This window comes from Carcharodon carcharias, chromosome 1 (genome assembly GCF_017639515.1).
Source record: "Carcharodon carcharias isolate sCarCar2 chromosome 1, sCarCar2.pri, whole genome shotgun sequence".
Classification (NCBI taxonomy): Eukaryota; Metazoa; Chordata; class Chondrichthyes; order Lamniformes; family Lamnidae; genus Carcharodon; species Carcharodon carcharias.
Window position 1 is genome coordinate 147,813,144 of NC_054467.1, and position 24,720 is coordinate 147,837,863.

General features: G+C 40.4%; 1 protein-coding gene across 3 annotated transcripts in view; it reads left to right on the plus strand.

Moving 5' to 3' along the window:
* The window catches only part of atp10d (ATPase phospholipid transporting 10D), a 320,634-nt gene that overhangs the window by 282,666 nt on the left and 13,248 nt on the right, over window positions 1-24,720 (plus strand). For all 3 annotated transcript variants that reach the window (XM_041213647.1, XM_041213766.1, XM_041213726.1), the window contains 5 exons: window positions 954-1,257; window positions 8,352-8,428; window positions 12,123-12,248; window positions 14,072-14,272; window positions 15,763-15,843. In XM_041213647.1, coding sequence (XP_041069581.1) covers window positions 954-1,257; window positions 8,352-8,428; window positions 12,123-12,248; window positions 14,072-14,272; window positions 15,763-15,843 — 789 coding nt within the window. The remainder of the gene's footprint in view (window positions 1-953; window positions 1,258-8,351; window positions 8,429-12,122; window positions 12,249-14,071; window positions 14,273-15,762; window positions 15,844-24,720) is intronic.

A 24,720-nucleotide genomic window follows, 5' to 3' on the forward strand; every position in this document is an offset into this window, starting at 1 on the left:
GGTGTACTTGGATTTCCAAAAGACATTTGACAAGGTTCCACTTCAAAGGTTACTTCACAAAATAAGAGCTCATGGTGTGGGAGCAGGGTGGTGGTGGGGTAACATATTAGCATGGGTAGAGAATTAGTTAGCTAACAGGAAATAGAGAATGGGCAAAAATGGGCAATTTTCAGTTGGCAAGAGGTAACAAGTGGAGTACCATAGGGAATCTGTTCTGCAACCTCAACTGTTTACAATCTTTATCAATGGCTTGAATATATGGTTGTTAAATTTACTGATGACACAATGATAGGTAGGAGAGTAAGTTGTGAAGAAGACATAAGGATGTAGATAGGTTAAGCGAGTGGGAAAATTCTTGGCAGATGGAGCATTATGTGGGAAAATGTGAACTTGTCCACTTTGGCAGGAAGAATAGAAAAACAGCATATTATTTTATTGGCGAGAGAATGTATAACCGCATAATGGAGGGTTCTGTGTGCCTTGGTACATGAATCACAAAATGTTTATGGGCAGGATTTTTAGGTGGGTCAACAGGCTCAGGAGCAGCTGGGAACGGACCGCCGTCAGTGATCGGCCCCTGACCATGATTTCAAGCATGAAACACTGCTGAAATGCTCAGCGCTGCCAGGGTGGGGGCAGGAGGAAGGCAGACACTGACGTAAGTGCAGGTGTGGGGGAGCGTGGAATGAAAGCTCCCTGAAGGCAGGGAGCTGTTTCAGGAAGCTAAAGAATTTAAAGGAAATAAATAAAGATTTTAAAATCTGGAAAAAAATGTCCATGCATCAGAATCAGTCACCTGAACGTATACATGATGAAAATTCCGTCCATAAACCTCACCCCCACCCAAAACAGAGTGCGTTGATTTTGCATGGCATTCCTGTCTAATGTCCTGCTGAGGTCTTTTGTTCCAAAATTTTCAGGACTTTGATGCTCATCTGTTCTTCTCATTACAGGAAGCATGTGAAGACTTGATTAATAAAATTATAGCTGAAATCACAGAACAGACCACTGCTCGAGGGAGCCCTTGTGATGTCAGCGTTCTTCCTACCTCTTTATCTGGTGGGGCCAAGCCTCATATTGGTCTGGTTATTGATGGAAAAACTCTAGAATTTGTGCTGCATGAAAGTCTGCAAGATATATTTCTGGAACTTACTAAACAATGCCGTGCAGTTATATGCTGCAGATCGACACCATTGCAGAAGAGCAAGATCGTCCATTTAGTGCGCGATAAGCTGAAAGTCATGACTCTAGCAATAGGTAAATCATTTATCATTAAGTAACTTTATTATAGTAACTGTTCTTAAAAATATATATAGATGACAACAATATAGCATAATATAACAGGTAACATTTTTTAATGTCTGATAAGTTATGGGACCATTTTCAACATTTTTATTCGTTCATGGGTGCGGGTGTCACTGGTTGGGCCAGCATTTACTGCCCATCCCTAATTGCCCTTGTTCAGAGGACAGCTAAGAGGGCCTGGAGACACATGTAGGTCAGACAAGGACAGCAGATGTGTTAGTGAACCACATTGGTTTTTTTTACAACAATCGGAAATGGTTTCATGGTCATCGGCAGTAATTTTAATTCCAGATTTTTTTAATTTAATTCAAATTTCACCATCTGCCATGGTAGTATTTGAACCTGGGTCCCCAGAGCATTACCCTGGGTCACTGGATTCAGTCTAGTGACAATACCACTATGCCACCACCTCCTCTGGATGGGAAAGAGGCACACTTTTCTCCTCTTGCTGTCTCCCTCTACATAGCAAAATTTAAAATCAGTTCTAAATAGTATATTATTGGTGATGCTATAACCATTGATATAGTTACATGCAGTTGTATTTACAGCATTGAAGTAGGCTGTGCGTCCCAACAGGTCTATGCTGGTGATTATCTTTCACATCAGTTTCCTCCCACCCTCCTTCATCTAACTCCATCCACATATCTTTCTATTCCTTTTTCCATCATGTGTATCTAGGTTCGCCTTAAAAGTACCTATGCTAGTTGCCTCAACCACTGTTTGTGGCAGTAGGTTCCATATCTACACGAGGGTACATCATGTGTCACTAAAGGTATAGCATCCTGCTACCTATTTTATTTGAGGTATCTATGAGATTCATTTTCAAGCATTCCAACTAGTGGAAATGGGGCGGCAGCATCCAAAAGTAGTGCGCAATGATCTACCTTGAGTCACTTCATTCTGGACACAGCCCATCACCCTCTCGGCTGGTTGGAGTCATACCTAGCACAAAGGAAGATGGCTGTAGTTGTTGGAGGTCAATCACCTCAGTTCCAGGACATCAGTGTAGGAGTTTCTCAGGGTAGTGACCTCGGCCCAACCATCTTCAGTTGTTCCATCAATGACCTTCCTTCCATCATAAGGTCAGAAGTAGGGATGTTCGCTGATGATTGCACAATGTTCAGCACCATTCACGACTCCTCAGATACTGAAGCAGTCCATGTCCAAATGCGGCAAGACCTGGACAATATCCAGGCTTGGGCTGACAAGTGGCAAGTAAGATTCGTGCCACTTGAGTGCCAGGCAATGACCATCTCCAACAAGAGAGAATCTAACCATCGCCCCTTGACATTAATAGGCATTATCATCACTGAATCCCCCACTTTCAACATTCTGGGGGTTACGATTGATAAGGAACTGAACTGGACTGACCATATAAATATTGCGGCTACAAGGGCAGGTCAGAAGCTAGGAATCCTGCAGCAAGGATTCACCCTTAGTGACTCCCCAAAACCTGTCCACCTTCTACAAGACACAAGTCTGGAGTGTGATGGAATACTCCCCACTTGCCTGGATGAATGCAGCTCCAACAACACTCAAGAAGCTTAACCCCATCCAGGACAAAGCAGCCCACTTGATTGGCATCCTATCCACAAATATTAATTCCCTCCATGACTGACACACTGTGGCAGCAGTGCATACCATCTACAAGATACACTGCAGGAATTCACCAAGGCTCCTTGGACAGCATCTTCCAAACCCACAACCACTACCATCTAGAAGGACAAGGGCAGCAGATGCATGGGAACACCACAACCTGCAAGTTCCCCTCCAAGCCACACACCAGCCATTCCTTCAATGTTGCTGAGTCAAAATCCTGGAACTCTCTCCCTAACAGCACTGTGGGTATACCTATGCTACATGGACTGCAGCGGTTCAAGAAGGCAGGTCATCACCATTTTCTCAAAGGCAATTAGGGATGGGTAATAAATGCTGGCCCAGCAATGTCCACATCCCATGAATGAGTTAAAAAAAATACTGATGCTAATGACACCTGAGCCTCCGCGGGACATTCTGTTGGCCAGCTGGCTGAAGGTCTCATTGGGAAATCCACACCTTTATATTTCCAATACACATATTAGAAAAATTAATTTGGTGTTTTTCTAGCCCCAATTAGTCAGGATTAATCCAAGATGTTCTACTTATGATTTTTCTTATTGCAATACAAGTTGGGTAAAATTAACATCATCTTCAAAATCATATTAGATGTTTACTAAAATATGTGTTTGTATTTTAAGAAATGAATTTAGCAGGGGAGAGAGTGACGTAGTGGTAATATTACTGGACTAACAATCCAGAGGCCCAGCCAAATACTCTGGGAGACATGGTTCAAATCCCACCACGGAAGCTGGTAGATTTTGAATTTAGTTAATAAAAATTTAGAATTAAAAGCTAGCCTCAGTAACAGTGACCCTGAAACTATCATCAATTGTCAGTAAAAACCCATCTGGTTTACTAATGCCCTTTAGGGAAAGTAATCTGCTGCCCTTACCTGGCCCACATATGACTCCATACCCACAACAATGTGGTTGACTCTTAACTGCCCTCAACTCAATGGCAACCAGGGATTGCCAATGACACCCACATCCCATGAAAGAATAAAGAAAAACTAAATAAATAAAATCAATGATATGATTTGATGGAAGCCTTGACCAATTGCTACAAATGTTGACTGACCTGGAAGACTTCTTCATACTTATTTGGATTTAAAGGGCTCTTTGATGGAATCCTGCTTATCATTTACTTTGTTATACAGACATTAAGGAGATGCTAAATAAGATGCTTCAGATTTTATTGACCTGGCTTGGATTCCTTGCTATTGATGTTATTGCAGTTAAACTAATTGCACATTGATTTTCTTTTCTCTTGTTAGTTTTAAAGGAAACTGGTGCCAAATAAAGATATCTTCATTTTCCTTGTGCGTGAGTGTGCGTATTTTCATGACACATCAAAAGAAATGGGAGGAGACTTTTAGCTTTGATTACAGTTTTGTTTGTACATCTAATTTCAATATTGTCTCCAGAATGATCACTTTTGAATTTTTTTTTAATGAAATGTCCATTTTTAAGATATTCTCACCTAAATCTGCAAGCCCTATTCTAAGACAGAGAAGGGTCCACAGGTTGTTTTCTCCCTGGTCACTATCAATCTTATTGCGAAAAGTCATTGACCTGAAACATTAACTGTTTCTGTCTCTACATTTTCGGTTTTTATTTCAGATTCCTGGCACTTGCTATTTTGATTTCGGCCTAACATTTTGGTGTGCCAACATTTGCCGGGAGGTGTGCAAAAGCAACTTAATAACTTCTTCTATCCCTTTACCAGGTAGCAATAGCTGGCATCTTTTTCACTGCCTCATAATCAGCCTAATGGTAATAGAACAAAGCTCTTAAAAGTCACAGCTGATTCCATGAAATATCTATTGATTCATTCTGGAAAAATAAGTTCTGTGCTGAAAAGATTGTGCACTTACTTAAGCTCCTTTTTTGAGTAAATATTTTTACATAAACTTCTACGTGGAGCTCTCCTGAGACACAATTCACAGAGCTCCCCTGTGTAATTAAGTAGGGCAAGGAGCAATCTAGAGTAAAATATATTGGAGGAGGGCCAATTTAGGTGGGGTGAGCACTGATCTGCCCCAGGCAAATTGGAATCAGAGATCATCAGACAAAACTGTGGTAGAACAGTGGGCTGCCTTTAAAGAGGAGATGGTTTAGGTACAGCCCAAAGTCAGGTTGATAGTGCAAGTGAGACCAGGCTAAATATAGAAAGTTCAGAAGGTAAGTGTAAAAGAAAATGAAAGGTAAAAAGAGAGTAAGGGAAGAGACTGGCAGCTAATGTAGAAGATAATCAAAAAGTTTCCATCTGCATAGAAAGAGTACTAAGAGTACGTGGGGGACCAATTAGGGACCGAAAAGGAGATCTATGCTTGGAGGCAGAGGGCATGGCTGAGGTACTAAATGAGTATTTTGCATCTGTCTTTACCAAGGAAGAATATACTGCCATAGTCATAGTAAGAGAGGAGGTAGCTAAAACACTGGATGGCTAAATATTGATTACAAGGTGGTATAAGAAAGACTGGCTTGACTTAAAGTTGATAAGTCACCAGGACCAAATGGGATGTATCTGAGGATGCTGAGGGAAGTAAGGGTGAAAATTGCGGAGACATTGGCCAAAATCTTCCTATCCTCCTTAGACAAGTGGTGATGCCAGAGGACTAGAAATTTTTTTAAAAAGTGTAAGGATAAAACCAGAAACTGTCAGTTTAACCTCAGTGGTGGGATAACTTTTAGAAACAATAATCCAGGATAGAATTAAGTGTCCCGTGGACGTGTGTGGATTAATTAAGGAAAGCCAGCACAGATTTGATAAAGGCAAATTGTGTTTAACTAATTTGATTGATTTGCTGATGAGTTAAGAGACACGGTTGATGAGGGCATTGCATTTGATATGGTGTATGAACTTCCAAAATGTGTTTGATAAAGTGCCATTTAATGGGCTTGCCATCTAGCCCCCCTCCCTGGAATTGTTGAAAGATGAAGGAACAGAAAGGTAATGGACCAGCTTCTTTTGTAATGACAAATTATGATAGCACTTTGGTAGGAAGAATAAGGAGAGGCAATAAAACAGGGGTTCCCAAATTGCCGGTCACAACCCCTACATTTGGGGTTACAAGGCTCCAAACAGCAATTGCGACTGTTGAGTGGAGACTTTGGCAGGACACTCCTGATATCAGTGATGAGACTCCATTACATGTGTTATGACATAGCCAATGGTAAAGGCTGAGTTGTTCAAATCCCAGAGGGAAACCTGAAGCAATTGCCATAACACATTTTTGTAATTTGTATATCTCAAGATGCAGGCTTTGAATTCAGTAGTAATAAGACCACTGCACCTCAAGAGGTTTTTTATAAAACTAAATTAAACATTTATTAATACAAGACAGATTGTAAACACATACATATGTCTACAAAATTGCTACTATAATAACTACAAAGATCCCCTAATTAATCAGACTCTCAGTTACACCCCCATTAAGGCAACAGTAAATCTCATAGATTTAAACAGACACCTGGCAAAGCACACCCTGGACAGTCACATTCAAAATGGGTCCTTGCAGACAGTAGCTTGAGGCTTACAAGCTGGCGGCTTCTTACACGTGTTTGATCTTAAAATGCCTCTATCTTACACACAATCTTCTGTCTCCTTTATGCATATGTTTCTCTTCGAGTATAAATTTTCCATTGTATCACTAGACTTTTAACTTTACCTCTTCCAACTATAACATCCTTTCATCCCACCAATTTTATTAGTAAGCTGAGAGAAAAAAAAACTGCTTGGCATCTTCTAGCTCGGTGTAAGATGTCACCATCAGTTTTGAATGGTTCTTTTAACAAATGCAAATTTAGCTTCTACCCTCCTTACGTTTACCTAATTAACATCTCAAAACTACTATACATCAAAGCACCCAGACTAGCTGACTTTAATCCAATTCAGACACATACAGACACATACATAGACACAGACCCCACTAGAACTCTTTTTTTTAAAAATTCCATTAACATTATATACATTAATATCTCTTCATGATTCTGAACACACGATCCTTAGCTCTGAGGCCTCATCAAAGTCTTCAACATGGTTGCGGACAAAACTGTTGGCCCCTGCTTAACAACAACTCCCCTTCTCACTTCGCCCGCTCCCTACCCTCCACCCCCCGCCCAACTCAACAACTCTCACTTTGGAGTTGCATCAATTTTCAAGCATTAAAATGGGGTCACAGCGGGAAAAACTTTGGGAAGCACTGCATTAGAGGCTACAATTCCAAAGAGGGTGCAGGAACAGAGACACCTGTGCACAAATCATTGAACCTTGGAGGGCAGTTTGAGAATTAGGTTAAAAAGACATTTGGCGTTGTGGGTTTTAAAAACAGGGACATAGAGTACAAATGGCAGTTATAGTGGACCTTTACACAATATTGGTTTGATTTCAGCTGAAGTATTGTGTCCATTTCTGGGTACCACACTTTAGGGAGGATATGAAGGCATTAGAGTGGGTGCAGAAAAAAATTACAATTATGGTTCCAGGAATGAGTGACTTAAATTACGCGGATAGATTGGAGAAGCTGGGGCTGTTCTCATTTACTCTGAATAGTTGGGATCTGGAATGCACTATCTGGGAGTGTAGTTGAGGCAGATTCAATCATGGCTTTCAAAAGGAAATAGGATAGGCACCTGAAGAAAAAAATTGTAGGACAGTGGCGAGAGATTGCGAAGGGTGGGGGCGAGTTGCTCTTGCTGAGAGCTGGCACAGACATGATGGGCCAAATGACCACCACCTGTGCTGGAACTATTCTATCTATGATTCTATTTGTTGTCCAGTGGACCTTTGAAATGGCTGAGAGATGAAGGACCAAAAATAAGATGGACCAGCTTCTTTTGTAATAACCAGTAATTGTATTTTGATCAACAAAATAGTTGTTATTTCATTTGTATGAAACGTTAGAAAATCTGGAAGTCTCAAATCTTCTATTGGATTACCACAGTAGTATTCTTTGAAGGCTTTTACTTTATATATAAAGATTTTTACTGTCCTGCATTTGAGCTTAACTGTATTTGTATCCATCACATTTTCCCTCCTGTACTCTTCAGGGCAGGGACTCATGCTGGAGTCTCCTCCAAGAGCATGACAAACCTCTGACTTACCTTGATTAATTTTTCATCCCCTTAGGGCCAGTGTCCTACCATTCAAAATGGATCAAACTTCTACCTGATATGCTTTTGATAGCATTGTGTCGCACCACTTAAATCTTCTGAGCTAGAATCATTTCTTTAAGAAAGAAAATTTCTAAACGCAAAATTATCTACAAAATAATTCAGTATGTGAAACACACCTTTATTTTAGATTGTGACATTGTCATGACAAACACTGCCTTTTTCTCCCCTCTCCAAATAAATATATATTGTTTATGGAATAGTGCTTCTTAAACTAACTGGATTTCTTTTCATCCTTGTTTTAATTAAAACCCATTTTGTTTTTTGATGCAGGTGATGGTGCCAATGATGTTAGTATGATTCAGGTGGCGGATGTTGGAATAGGAATTTCTGGTCAGGAAGGGATGCAGGTAAAGCTACAACAATACATGTCTATATACAGCTGAAAATATATATGCAAAATGTGCACCAAGGATTCTTCACAGTTTTAGCTTTGCGCTTGTTTTAATGATACATGAATATATACATATGTACTCTAATAATGTAACTATGGCACATTGTGAAGTCTACAAGGCATGTTCCACTTAGCTGCTTTGGAAGTTTTGATAGTTTTTACCAACAATTATTTAACCACTACATTTCCCTGCCAGGTTAATCAATTAGAATTCTTATCTTGCTTGTAAATTTTAAAAATTAATTAAGTAACAAAACTTTTCATTTTTTCTCAAATATTTATTTTGCCACACTAAAATTGCACACTCAATGTATTAATGCTTTTGAGTTGTGTTTGTAATATTTGGATTATAACTTTAATTATAATGACTTTCACACCATTTGCAAAGAGCAGTATTATGCAGTTCTTACCAGCTAGAGGTCAACAATCCAAATGCTGCAGAAGGGAATTTCTGCCTGCTCTTTTTGCCTTCCTTCTGCAAACATAGAGGGCAGGACACTTCCCAGCACATGTAAATTTGAATGTTGATTAAGACAAAGCTTCAAATGTCAACCTTCTCACTGTAAACCATTATAGGTCATAGTCAAGCAAACATATGTTATACATACTGCTATAATCACAGTAGAGACCAGCAACATTTTTTTTTAATCCAAAAACCCAGTTATTTTTTTCTTAGAGTCATAGAGGTCTACAGAACAGAAAAAAGGCCCTTCGGCCCATCGAGTCTGCGCCGGTCAAACAAGTACCTAACTATTCTAATCCCATTTTCCAGCACTAGGTCCATAGCCTTGTATGCCATGGCATCGCAAGTGCACATCCAAATAATTCTTAAATGTTATGAAGGTTTCTGCCTCTACCACCCTTTCAGGCAATTAGTTCCAGATTCCCTACACTCTCTGGGTGAAAAAATTCTTCCTCACATCCCCTCCTAAACCTCCTGCCCCTTACCTTAAATCTATGCCCCCTGGTTATTGATCCCTCCATCAAGGGAAATGTTCCTTCCTGTCTACCCTATCTAAGCCCCTCATAATTTTATACATCTCAATCATGTCCCCCCTCAATCTCCTCTGCTCCAGGGAAAATAACCCCAGTCTATCCAATCTCTCCTCATAATTAAAACTCTCCAGCTCAGGCAACATCCCAGTAAATCTCCTCTGCACTCTCTCTAGTGCAATCACATCCTTCCTATAATGTAGATTCCAGAACTGCGTGCAATACTCTAGCTGTGGTCTAACCATCATTTTATATAGTTCCACATAACCTCCCTGCTCTTATATTCTATGCCTAGGTTAATAAAGGCAAGTATCCCATATGCCTTCTTAACCACCTTATCTACCTGTCCCGCTACCTTAAGGGACTGGTAGACATGCACACCAAGGTCCCTCTGATCCTTGGTACTTCCCAGGGCCCTACCATTCATTGTGTATTCCCGTGCCTTGTTTGTCCTGCCCAAGTGCGTCACCTCATACTTATCCAGATTAAATTCCATTTGCCACTGATCAGCCGATCTATATCCTCCTGTAATCTAAGGTTATCCTCTTCACTATTTACTACCCCACCAATTTTCGTGTCATCTGTGAACTTACTGATCAACCCTCCTACATTCAAGTCCAAATCGTTTATATATACCACTAACAGCAAGGGACCTAATACCGATCCCGTGGAACCCCACTGGACACAGGCATTCAGTCCCAAAAACACCCCTCGACCATCACCCTCTGCTTTCTGCCACTCAGCCAATTTTGGATCCAATTTGCCAAATTGCCTTGGATCCCATGGGCTCTTACCATCATTATCAGTCTCCCATGTGGGACCTTATCAAAAGCCTTGCTGAAGTCCAAGTAGACTACTTCAAATGCATTGCCCTCATCTACACACTTGGTCAACTCTTCGAAAAATTCAATCAAATTGGTCAGACATGACCTCCCCTTAACAAAACCATGCTGACTGTCCTTGATTAATCCCTGCCTCTCCAAGTGTAGATTAGTTCTGTCCCTCAGAATTGTTATTTAGTAAAAGAATGAAATGAAAAGGTTCATGGATTAAATTAAAAGAATTTTACTGACCAAAAATCAAAGAACATGGATACTACTAACTACATTCTACTTTAAATAGCCAGTTACGTTAAAGGTATTAAAAGTACAATGAACTGAGCTACTTATAATCTACACTGACCTTCACTCCATTCTCCTTCTCCCTGCATTTGATGTAGACCACCAATAAGCTCATGTCAGATACCAAAATTTGGTTGATTAACCATTTGGTCTGAATACTGTTTCAACAATTCATATAAGGGTTGAGATTTCTTGGCCCACCCAATTAATGCTAGCAAGGCTGTCCTTTCAAGCCTTCTCCAATGGCCTATGGTTATAAACTCCCCATTCAAAACAGGCGTCTCTAGCGCTTTAATCATAGCCAGCTTGGATCAGAACTCTCCTGGTTCTCTCTCCCTCTCTTTTCAGGTATCATGCCCTAATAGAGCATTGGCAACCATGGACTTCCATGTGTTGGGCCATGCTTGTGCTTGACAAGGTACTATAGTGGTTTGCCATTGCCTTCGGTAGGTCCTGGCTGACCAAAAGGCCGTCCTGCTCTTACCCCTGCCATAGACATATTGGAAGGATTTGCAGATTGATAATCAATCTGTTTGGCCATCTTCCATGGCCATCAAGTCCCAGAGTACGACTTGAACCCAGAGCTTCTGACACAGAAGTTGGGATGCTATCACTGTGTCACAAGACCTCCTCTCCTGGTTCTCCAATTGGCCTACAATTATAAACTCCCCATTCAAAACAGGCATCTCTAATATTCTAATGGTTCTAATATTCTTTAATTCTGGAGTTTTACATATAAATCTCTCTCTTTCCCCCAGCTTGGTCTGTGTCAGAAGTTCAAGTCACTGTTCGGAGTCCTTCAGTAACCAAGAGTTTTAAACTCTTGTAGCCAATACAAAAAATCAACTAAACTCAGTTTCTTTATCCTTTCATGGGATGTAGGCGTTGCTAGCGAGGCCATTATTTGTTGCCCATTTTTACTTGCCCTTTGGCATTCTAGGCCATTTCAGAGGGCAGTTAAGAGTCAACCACATTGGTGTGGAATAACATGTTGGCCAGACTTCGTGAATCAGATAGGTTTTTATAACAAACGATGTTTCATGGTCACTATTACTGATACTAGCTTTATATTCCAGTCTTATTAATTGCATTTAAATTCCACAAGCTGCTGTTGTACCCAGAGCATTAGCCTGCGTCTTTGGATTACTAGTCCAGTGTCCTTACTGATATGCCACTTCTACTACATCTCAGAGAGAGATGTTTTATCTTCTGTAGCCTGCTTGTTCTTCAACCTAAAAGTCAACTTCTTGAACACAGAACCCCCAGAACTCTATTCAGCCTATAATTAACTTGTTGACCCTTTTTTTTTTGGCCTAGGCAACTTGATCACGATAATTTACTGGAAAACAGCTGCTTTTTCTTTTCCCAGAAATCAGATCCTAGAGAAATCTAGTTCTTATAAGGACCATTATCCCAACACATAATAGAGGTTTTTTCTCCCCCCCCATAAGCATATGGGTCATCACAATACTTAGGAGTTTCTCCCGTGTTTATTGACTGAACCCACAGATATTTTTATCATTAATTGTTTTACAGGCAGTAATGTCCAGTGACTTTGCGATTTCTCGATTTAAGCATTTAAAGAAATTGCTGCTTGTTCACGGCCACTGGTGCTACACCCGGCTTGCCAATATGATACTTTATTTCTTCTATAAGAATGTGGTAAGTGTTATTGGCTGAGTTGCCAAAATACTGGTTGATTTAATGTTTTTGTCTAATTAAATAGAAAATAGACTTAGGATGCAATCTTCAATTTGATATTGTACTATACTTACTCCATAACTGGGAAAGCTAGTAATGTACAGGACAAACACTGAAAAAGTTACTCATGTCTGTTACCAAACACTAAATAATCAAAATAAGATGGGCCTTAGGATTAGTCAATTGTTCAGCAGAGAGTGTTTTTTTTTTGCGGAGTACCTTAGGGCATATTTCATCTGTTAAAATAATTTTCATAATACAATATACGTGCACACATACATATATATATATATGTATTATATATGTGCAAGTTTTTAATTTACCCATTTTGGTAATTCTTATGCTTCTTTCATTTTGATTAACTTTCCATTGCCCCTTGACTTTGCAGTGTCCCTGACTGTGGACAGGAAGATGATCTCATTTTAGACCTTTACTATTGTATCTCAGTGGACGTGGTTTGATGCCCTTTTGTGATTATTTCCTATGATACAAACATCACCTCTCTGTTCATAGCTTCCTGAGCTAGCTTTGGTGAGATTGGGAAAATTCTACATGAATAATGATGGTGCAGCAAAGTGATACACTCGTCTCAACATTACGAGTTTGTTATCTGTTGAAGTTTTGTTACAAACCAGCTCTCAGCTATTTTTTGCAATTCCAAATGTCCTGCTTTGTAGCAATACAATTTGCTTTTTTCCTACAAGTAACATAGCTGTTTCTATAGCTTGACTTCATGCCTGAAAAATGAGCACCCTCAGCAACTCCTTCAGTAACATACATCAGTTTTCTTTGTGCTCTCTTTAGAGATGATTGATTTGCTTTATGTTTTATCTGTTGTTATTTAATCTTTTTTCTTAAAAAGTATCATTTGTAGTTGTATTTTGGATTAACAGGTGGTTTTAATAAACCTGTGATTTCCACTTACTGAAAACAATAGTACAATTGACAGTCAGAATCCATGGACTGATTTTGCACTCCCCCTATGGCAGGTTTGAAAGCCGGGGGTTGAGGGGGTGTGGGTGGGGGGGTGGGGGGGAGGGGCATGTAAAATCCAGCAGATAGCCTGCTCCACTTCCCCCTGCCCCAATGCAATTTTACCAGTGATGGTTGTGGCATCTGGTATCTCACCCACCAGTGGCCAGTGGAGGCCCGCATGAAATGGTGAGCCCAACCGGTTTTCCTGTGTGGGCTGTTGTTGGGCAGGGGTCCCTCCTTAATGGTCCATTTGGACCAATCAGATGGACCCCCTCTCAAGGTGTGTTACCTACCCCCACCATCCCCCAGGTTCGCCTTGCCCCTCAATGGTAGTGGCTAGTTCCTAAAGCAGAGCTTCCTGTTCCTGAGGGGCAGAAATTCTGCCTCAAGTCTATTAACATCAATCACTGGTAAATGGCTGCGTAGATAGCTGATCTTTTGGGCAGGCTCCTGCCCAACCTTTTAGCTGGGGCAGGGTATCACAGCACCCTAATTTTGTGTTCATTTCAAAAGCTGTAGTATGAAATGCAGCTAGATGAAAAAAGTTGAGATCTTTCAAAAATAAAGTGAACTTTCCTGTATCCGGTGCCATTTATTTTGAAATAAAAACAGAAAACACTGGAAAAACTCAGCAGAGATCTGAAGAAGAGTCATACAGAATGGAAACATTAACTCTGTTTCTTTCTCCACGGATGCTGCTAGACCTGCTGAGATTTTCCCGCATTTTCTGTTTTTGTTTCAGATTTCCAGCATCTGCAGTATTTTGCTTTTATGCTGCTTATTTTGATATTGACATACTTCTTTTCTAGGCTTATGTGAATCTCCTGTTCTGGTACCAGTTGTTCTGTGGATTCTCTGGTACATCGATGATTGATTATTGGATTCTCATCTTCTTCAACCTCATCTTCACATCTGTTCCACCAATTATCTATGGCATCCTGGATAAAGATGTTTCTGCAGAGACTCTCCTCCAACTACCAGAACTTTACAGTAGTGGACAACGTTCTCAGGTATGAATGTTTAATAGTATTGTATGAACACTTGATTTCTTTACCTTGAATAATGATTAACCTTTCTGAGAATGTTGTCCTCAATCTATTAGATTTATTCACGTAAGGCTCAACTTTACTGAAAATGCTTAACCATTTAAAATTGATTCATACGTACATAGAAACAGAGGGAATCCTGAAGCATCCTTTTTTAATTCTTTCATGGCATGTGAGGGTTATGGGCAAGTCTCATTGTTGTTCATTTCTAATTGCTCTTGAAAAGGGCAATCTCTGTATAAAGTGGTGGTCAGACTCCATTTGAAGTGCTACGTACCATTCTGGTCACGTAAATCAGTGGAGGAAAACTGGGGAACATAATGAATAGTGTCAAACCACTCAAAAAGGTGAAAGATTCAACTCTGACCTAGTAGACCCATGCAGAACAGCAATTTACAAAGCAAACAGAATGATGAATGATACTGCCCCAATAGTAGCATTCAAGTTTAAGGCTGTGATGCTGAAGCTGTTCAGTGTTCATGTCAGGCTGAACCTTGATCACACCAAGGATCAAGGGATACATCTGGAAGCAGTGCAGACAAGGCCTATCAATCTAATCCCTACTGTCAGAACAGAATTATGAGGAAAGGTTGGGAAAACATGGACTTCTAAGCTTTCAAAGGAGACATACGACACTGTCTATCATAGACACTTCTGGCCGGTAAGTTGTAAATGTTTAAATCTGAATGTAAGGGCACTCACACTCTCAGAACACTTAAATAAGCTCAGCGTAAATTTCTAAAGTGCCTGGAAAGTTCAGTGGGGGACAACCAAAGCACTTTAAGTCTGATTTAACACAGTGGAAATCATTTTGCACTGACACAAAAATAGCAGCACCCACCCTTGGCTGAATCTTCCAAAACTGCAGCAGGGAGGATTGTTAGAATTGGGAACCATGATATGAGAAATGAATAAATTTTTGAAAGAAAAATTTTAAGGGGAAATGAACAAGTGTCTCTTTCAAGGACAATCTTTTTCAAGGAGCTGGTGCGAATAAACTGGGCCAACATAGCTTTCTGTGATGTAACATTTTGTGATTCTAGGTACAGGCTCAACTTGATATTTTCAAATGAATTTGAATGAACTCAATTAAAATTGATCTTGCTTGAAAATTCTTTCAGAGTTATGCTTTGCTGACTCAGTTTTCTATCACTAATTCTGTTGAAATGGGCTGGGCCTCTTGTCATGAAGAACTGACCTGTCATCTATGAGTGAGTTGAAGCTTTAAGACTGAGCCCAAGTACAAATTAAAAATTGGCCATTTCTTCACTAAGCTCAACAATATTCATCCACCAATTTACATTTTATAGGTGGACTCATTATTCTAACTATTGCTGACTAAATATCAATATAAGAATTGCTATGATTATGTACAGACTGTTCATAATTATTAACTTAAAGAACAACAATTACAATAAAAAGTTAGACTGACTTTTACTTTGTACTTTTTGTAGGCCTACTTATCATCAACATTTTGGATCAGCATATTGGATGCCTTTTATCAAAGTCTCGTCTGCTTCTTTGTTCCATATTTTGTAAGTGTCTTTGCATCTAATAGCTATTGTATTTTGTTTTCTGTGATGTTTGTGTTTAATGTTTATGCTTTTTTGTAAAAGGACATTTTGGTTAAAAAGAATTATTATATAAAACCTGCCAGTAGGGTGTGCTAAGTCCTGGATGTTTTGCCTGGTGGAGAATAAGGAATAAAGGAACCTTCTGTCTTTCAAACAGAAGGTTGGGGTTCAGAAGCAGATAGCTGTGTGTGCACTCTTAGTGTTTAAGAAGTGACAAAACACTTCAAATGGCAATGAGGATGGGATCATCATTATTAGGGGCTTTTGATCCAGCTACTATGGACTTTGTAGTTTATGTCAAGCAAATGGAACAGTTTTTCATTGTGAATGAGATGGAAAAGGAAAAGCAGGCCTCAGTGTTTCTTACAGTCATCGGAATGAAAAATTTCACTTTACTGAGAAATCTCATTGCCCCTGACAAGCTAGCAGATAATAGCTTTAAAGATCCTGTGGACATTTTGAAAAAGCACTTCGATCCCAGACCAGCAAGTATTGCCGAGAGATTCAAGTTTCACTGAAGAGAACAGCATGAAAGTGAGTCAATTTCCTAGTTCCTGGCTGAGTTGAGAAAATTAGCCAAACTTTGTGGCTTTAAAGGTTACCTGGAAGAAGCATGGCGTGATCGCTTGGTTTGTGAACTAAGAAATGAAAGAATTCAGCATAGCTTGTTAGCGGAGCAAGAGTTGACACTGAAGAAAGTGTTTGAGATTGCGCAAAGCATAGAAATGGCAAAGAAACAAGCTGGGGATTTGAAAGCATGTTCTAACAATGCCAAAGTTAAAATATTAAAGTCAGGGTAGACTCGCTTTCAAACATGTTACCGCTGTAATGGAATAGGGAATAATGTCGAAGCCTGTAAGTGGAAACCCGCTGATTGTCACTATTGTGGAAAAAAAAGAACACATACAACGTGCACGTAGAGCAAAGGCTGAGCACAGTAAAGCAGTACCGCCAAGAAAAGGGCATCACGAGGAGCACACAGACAAGTCGCGCTTGAAAATAAGCAGGCTATTTAAAAAGACGCATTACTTGGAAACAAAATACAAAAGTAATGAGAGTCCAGACGAGACAGAAAATGAAACTAACAGCGACAATGAGGAAGAGCAATTGTATTGTGTTCAATCTTATCTGAAACTAGATGAAGGACTAAAAGTTGGCATTGCCTTAAATGGTAAAATGGTTGAAATGGAGGTTGACACTGGAGCATCTGTTTCTGTTGGTTCAGAGAAGACATGGGAGAAAATTTTCAAGAAATGCCCATTGGAGAAAACCCTCCTTCAGCTTAGCACTTACACTGGTGAGCCTGTGAATAAACTTGGAAAAATGTCTGTTCGAGCTAAATATGGGGGAGAAAATGACACGCGGTGACATCAGGCATCAGAGGTGGCTGCATACCTGCCGAACTGTCAAAGGCCTGTTAAGGCCATTAAAAAACCAATTAAATTAATTATCAATGCTGCCCATCCAATCTTAAGGTTGGCAGGCAGGCGAAGAGCCTAGGCGGCCTTCGCATTTTTCAGGAAACCTCATCCACGGGCAGGATGAGGTTTCCTGAAGGTTTAATAAAATCTGTAAATAATTTATTCACATTTCATAAACATGTCCCAGCTCATGTGACACTCACATGTTTCTTTATTTCAAACTTTCATTATGAATTTAATCTCCCTGAGGCAGCTCCGTGCCTCAGGGAGATTTCTAGTGCAGGCCCCGACTCTCCCTCCTCCCCCTGCCCGCACAGGTAGCACTGAATGCTACCTGGCGCGCATCACGCTGGGCGGGCCTAAATTGGCCCGCCCACATAAATTGGCGGTGCACAGCCGATTGTGGCAGCGATCAGCTCCGTGCCAGCCCGCACCCACTCCCGACCAACAGGGAGAAAATTCTCCCCATTGGAGATCAAATAACAAGGTTGCCACTTATCATTGTGGAAGGGGATCGTCCATCGCTTATGAGCAGGAACTGGCTCAAAGAAAGTTAGCTGGACTAGAGTAAAATTAACAAAGTGCACTGCAACCCCATGTTGCAGACCTTGTTAGACAAGCATACTGATGTCTTTAAAGAAGGTCTTGGGGTTATTAAACACATTGAAGCCGAACTTGCTGTGAAAGCCGAAGCTTCTCCAAGATTCTTCAAACCATGTTCAGTTCCCTACTCAATGCGACAGAAAATAGAGCAGGAACTGGAACGACATGAAAACTTTCAGATAATTGAGAAAGTTGATAATGCAGAGTGGGCAGCTCCATTAGCCCCAGTTATGAAGGATGATGGGTCCATCAGAATATGTGGTGACTATAAAATGACCATTAATCCTTTCCTGGAAGTGAATCAGTACCCGCTATAGAAAATTGAGGACCTGTTTGCTGATCTGAATGGAGGTGAATTATTCACATAGCTTGACCTATCACAGGCCTTTTTGCAAATGCAAAGATTCCAGGAAGTATACAACCATTAGCACTAGGTCTATATCAATGCAAACAACTACCATTTGAAATCACGTCATCACCAGCCTTATTCCAGCAGGCCATGAACAAAACACTGCAGGGCCTCCCGGAGTAATCTGCTTCCAAGACAACATGCAAATCACCAGGGAAAACCTCCCAACTTATTTACAGAACCTAGGCAGGTTCCTGCATAGACTGGAAAAATACAGCATCTGCTGTAAGAAATCTAAATGCTCGTTCCTGAAGCCCTCAGTGGAGTACCTGAGACATGTGATCGACAAAACTGGCCCCTTAACCTCATCCAGAAAGTTGGAGGCAGTGGTGAATGCACCACTGCCCAGAAATGGAGCTTTGTTTGTTTCTGGGACTTGTGAATTGCTATGGCAAGTTAATTTCCAGTTTGGCTACCAAGGCAGCACCACTGAATAATCTGCTGAAGAAGAATGCAAAATGGGATTGGTCACAAGTCTGTCAGGACAGTTTCAAGGAACTCAAGCAAGAGCTCACTTCTGCTAAAGTCCTGGCACATTTCAATGAAAAGTTACCTGTCAGCCTGGTTTGTGATGCACTTGGATATAATGTTGGAGCTGTCATTTCCCACACATTTCCTGATGACAGCGAAAGGCCCATTGCATACACCTCCTGCACGTTGTCCAAGACAAAACAAAATTATACCCAAATTGAGAAGGAAGCTCTTGGACTAATCTATGGAGTCAGAAAGTTCCACCGATATTTGTATGGGCATAAATTCACGTTAATTACAGACCACAAGCCTTTCACCTGGTTGCTTAGTCCGAAGTCACAAACCCTGATGCTTGCCGCTGTATGCCTACAAAGGCGGCCACTGATTTTATCTGCTTACCAGTACGAAATTACATTTCGCTCTACTGCGAATCATGGAAATGCAGATACACTTTCCAGACTTCCATTAAAACACACTTCCATAACCTGAAGTGAAATCACTGCTTTCAATGTGAACCAGTTAGACATGTTACCTATTAAAGCAGATCAAATTTGACTTGAAATGCAGAGAGATATTATGCTCTCCAAAGTTTACCTATACACACAGAAGGGTTGGCGTGTACCTCAAGAAGTGACTACTGAGCTTAAACCTTACTATATGCGTAGATTTGAGCTGACTGCAAGACAGTTGTTTGTTATGGGGGATCAGAGTTGTTATTCCTCTAAAATTCCAAACATGAGAGTTAGAAGAACTTCACCTTACTCATATGGGAATTATCAAAATTTGCTCATCTACATGTATGGTGGCCATACCTAGATAAAGACATCGAAGGCATGGTCAGTGGTGGCCTTCCATGCCAAGAAATTAAATCTTCTCCTGCACCTGCCCTGTTACATCTGTGGGCTTGGCCTGACCACTTCTCGGACATACTTTCCTGATAGTGGTGGATGTCCACACAAAGTTATTTCCACGAAGTTGACTACTTCAGCAAAGATCATTGATGCTCTCCGGAATGTGTTCACCACTTTTGGATTGCCGGAGTAGATTGTGTCTGTCAATGGTACACAGTTCACATTGTGTGAATTTCAAACATTCCTGAAAAACAATGGGATCAAGCAGATTCTCATCTCGCCTTGCCACACATCGTCAACTGGTGAAGCGGAGTGCTTTGTCCAGACATTCAAACAGCCATATTGAAGGGGAGGATGCAAACAGATTGGAAGTTGAAGCTGAAGAACTTTTTGATGATGTATAGTAACACTCCACATTCAATAACAGGCATATCTCCTGCTGATGTTTGGAAAACAACTGCATACCAGAATGAAGTTGCTGTTGTCCGGGTTTGAAAGAAAAGATTGGTTCAAGGCAATTTGATCAGAAAAGGTCACCTGACACAAATAAACGAGCTCATGAGTTTAATCTGGATCAGTCTGTTTGGGTCCGAAATTACTGTGAGACACCAAAGTGGCTCCTGGGAAAAATAATCAAGTGTTGAGGACCGTTGACCTATGATGTTGAATCTTCCTGTGGAATCTGGAAGAGACACACTGACCAGATTAGAGAAGCCAAGTCTAAAGAATCAAATTTCCAGGGATCTCCTGTCACAGTGGAAGATTTCTGGGAAACATCTGCTTCAGTTGGTGAAATCTGACTTGATTCAACTGACAAACCTGTAGCACCTGTAGCTGAAACTGTTGAACCTGAACAGAAACAAGTGGAACAGCACAATCTTCCGTTTCTAAGCAAACAAACTGAGATACCTAAGCCAACACTCCTCTCTAGACCAAAGTGAATCTGCAAACCACCTGACCGATTTGTTCCTGGCTACAAGGGGAGGAGATGTGCTTAATGTTTATGCTATTTTTTGTAAAAGGACATTTTAGTTAAAAAGACTTGTTATATAAAACCTGCCAGTAGGGTGTGCTAAGTCCTAGATGTTTTGCCCTCTGGTGGAGAATAAGGAATAAAGGAACCTTCTGTTTTTCAAGCAGGAAGTTAGGGTTCAGAAGCAGATAGCTGTGTGTGTATTCCTAATTGTTAAGAAGTGACAAAACACTTCATTTTCTCTGTTACATTTATTATTAAAAAGGATATGCTTCAAGAGCTGAGATAGATTTTAACATTAGGAAAGGAAAATTGAACGATGTGTATAAATGGTAGCCAATCTGTTGTGTTCTAGCACTGTCAAAAATGAAAATCTAGGTCCAGATTCACTTATACAGTTCAGTGAATATATAGACAGCTTTCTCTAAGCTATGTATGAACATTCATTCTAGTAAATTAATTAATAAAGGAGCACTTTTATTCAATTAGGTAGACTTATTCCTCATGGTTCCTGTATGACAAGAACACTTTCTCTCACTGTCTTCCAGTATTTTCTCCATTTTCAAACTGCTAGGAACTTTTTATAGTACTAGCTACCAGCACTAGATGTGTAATCATACACTTCTTCCCATCAGGTCTCAATTGGGTTAGGAAGTGGACCTGAGGGGTGAGGGCTCATCTGCTGCTGAAGGTATTGAGACTAGTGTTGAGGTTCAGCATGCTGCATGGGACTTATGCAAGGCTCACAGCTGGGCAGAGTGGCAGAAAGCTGGGATATAGAGGCATTTGGAATTATTTGATAGTGAGACTGTTGATGAGGTTCATTGGGGTGCATGCAGGTCAACTTGGAGGAGTGGGGGATAGTTACAGCAGGTGGATAATTTTACAATAAATATGTTTTTCATTTTGCAAAGTGCTTAATTTTTCATGCGTTTATGTCAAATAAAGAGCTCAAGGGAACAGACGAGGGAAGATAACATAGGAGGTGAGATTGTTCAACAGAAAATGACAATAATGAAAGAGCTGGGGAGAGAACTGTTTGAGTGGAACGTGGAACAGCATTCTCTATCTACCTGAAGAAGAGCAGGGAGGACAAGGAACGACAGGAGCCTGTGAGCAAAAGCCGGAAAGTAAATTTAATAGAGAAAGTTAAGCCAGAATATAAGAAGTGAAAAATCATATGAAATGATAACTCACCTGAAGAGTTTTTTAAAACTCCACTTGGCATCAGAGTTGAAAAAGAAAGTGGAGGAATTTGTCTCTACAGCACCACAAGCGGCTGGAGTGCAGACTTCAGCAGTCAGTGACAGACTGCCACAAACATTGGAAAGCCCTCTTACATTAATGTTCCCTGAAGGCACCTCAGGCAAAAGTTGTACATAGGAATTTTTAATTACATGTCACAGAACACACTTAGTTTACTAATAGAATGGACATAATTTCAATTCATGGTTGAAATCGCTCTGATTTTTTGCGGCCATAGTTTTCCTCAGTTCCACTTAATGCCACAAAAAGCATGGGTGATTTTTGTCTAAATTTGTGAAATTGTTTTTATGATGACATTGCAGGTAATTTGAACCTGATATATCTAGTAGGGGTGGCATAGGGTCAGCCACCAGTTTTGTGCTCTGATCGATTTTACCCTCCGTTGAATTTCAAGGAGCATAGAACGAAGGAGGGCAGATAATGGGTAGTAGATATTAACCCATCAATTTTCACTAGGTGGCTTAAGTTAAATTTACCTGTTAGTTGCTTTATACGGTGAACATTGTACTGTGCATATAATCCAAAAACCAAAGGCTTCTTTTTCCTCTGGCACCACTTTGAGACTGTGTGCTGATAATTGGAAAGTTCGATGTTCTGATCATTAGTTCAACGTTCCCCGTGGTTAATTCTCTTCTACACTTTTATTTTACTTGTATTGTCAGTACTGTGCCTCATTTTCCATTGGTCTTCCTCTCTGTACTGGATTCTGTTTCCAGACCACTATAATTTTGCTCATTTCTCACCAGCTGCCTCTCACTTTCTATCTGAGTCTTTATCACAGGACCTCTTTCATTACGCTAAACCTTTCTGCAAATACCAGCTGCAAAAAGCTATGTTGGCAGCACTACAATATGTGCACCGTGTGTGCAGATTATACCCGAGCCTTTGACTGATTGACACTAATCTGCATCATGACTGGTGGTAACTCAACCAGCTGACTTCTGTTCTCTTAATTGTTCAGTTAGACAGCCCAATCGCAGAATCACATCTAATGTTGGAAGGTGTTTTGCCTACTACACAAATTAGTTTTTTTTTTAATTTATTCTTTAATGGGATGTGGGCAAGGCCAGCATTTGTTACCCATCCCTAATTGCCCTTGAACTGAGTGGCTTGCTGGACTATTTCATAGGACAGTTAAGAGTCAACCACATTACTGTGGATCTGGAGTCACATGTAGGCCAGACCAGGTAAGGACACCAGATTTCATTCCCTAAAGGACATTTGTGAACCAGGTGGGTTTTTACAACAATTGACATTAGTGTCAGCACCAATACTCAGACTAGTCTTCAGTTCCAGATTTTATTAGTTGAATTTGCACTCCACCAGCTGCTGTGGTGGGATTTGAACCATATTCCCAGAGCATTAGCCTGGGCCCCTGCACTACTAGTCCGGTGACATTACCACTTTGTCACCGGTCCCCAAAATGTAATATGGTATATGAATTTCAGATATGTAGGCAATACAGTTGACTCTTAAATGTCTCAGAACAAGGAAGGGTAATAAATGCTGGCCTAACCAGCGACACCCACATTCCAGGAATGAATTTTTTAAAAGTCCCAATGACTGGTGGATCATGTCAAACAGCACATCCTTTCGGCTGTTTGCAACAGGTGCAGTATGGACTATATTCAGCCAGTCCCTGCTTGCAAAACTCAGAACGTATGGTTCAACATTAAGTATGATTCTGCAATTGGGCAGCACTCAACAATTAGAAGTGTTCTAAGAATTACACTAACGACCACTTCATGATTATCAATCAGAAAGGAGCTCACTTATGCTTACTAGAGGATGCATATATTCGCATACAGGGCCCTCTCCTTGGTAAACAAAAATAACATGTCCAGACATTACGCTGACACTTTAACCAATTAAAATCTTGGGGGGGGATAACATTGCCCTGGGATATTCCACATGGCAACACCTCAACTAATCAGGGTCCGCTTGCCAAACAACCAGCACCCTTTTTTCATGCTGTATAAATTGCTAATCTCTTTGCAATTTGGTTTTCTTATGATTCTGTCCTGATGAGTGCAAGACAAATATCTTTGACACCATGTCTCTTTTTACAGCAATATTCAAGTTCTCTATCTAACTAAAACTTGTTACAACCAGATGAGAAGGGGTGATGTGACTCCCCTCTATTTAACCTCCTCACTTGGTCACAACAAAGGTTTAAGTTTCTTTTTCACGAGCAAATGACTTTTCCGAATTCAAACGTGTTTAACCATTTAATCAGTGAGCAATAAGGAGCCATTTCTTGAGTCAAAGAAAGAGCAAATTTATTAACCGCTAAACCCAAAGGAAAAAAATAATAAAAATGTGACGTCTCACACACACACGTAAGAAATAAGGGAAGCTAGAGTCCAATAAAAAAAGCTAAAAGTACATATGGTTGAATGTCCTTTGATTGCCCTTGTCCCCAGGCAAGGTTCCCCCAAATTTTTATGCTCCCAGGTGAGGAGACGTGAACTGGCTCCCCTTCGTTATTCAACTCCCTCAGTTGGTCACAACATTAATTTAAAAAGGATCCCTTCCCTCATGGATACCTTTTCTAGTCCAAATGTATTTATGTTTTAAAAGAGCCAATTTAACCAGGCTTTCTTGAGTCAGAGAAAGAGTGAGTTATTTGGTTACTAAACCGTGAGAAAAAATTAGAAAAACACAATACACATACACACAAATTAGAAGAGAGTCCAGAAACAAAAGTTTAAATCAGTCTTGCCTCTTGAAGAGTTGATGGTGAAATACTGCGGCCGTTAAATTGGATGATTCTGGTAGAGCTGACTTTGGCAATTGAGCAATTGGTTTGGAGATTCTTGGTGCTGCAGGTTAGCTGAAAGGAAT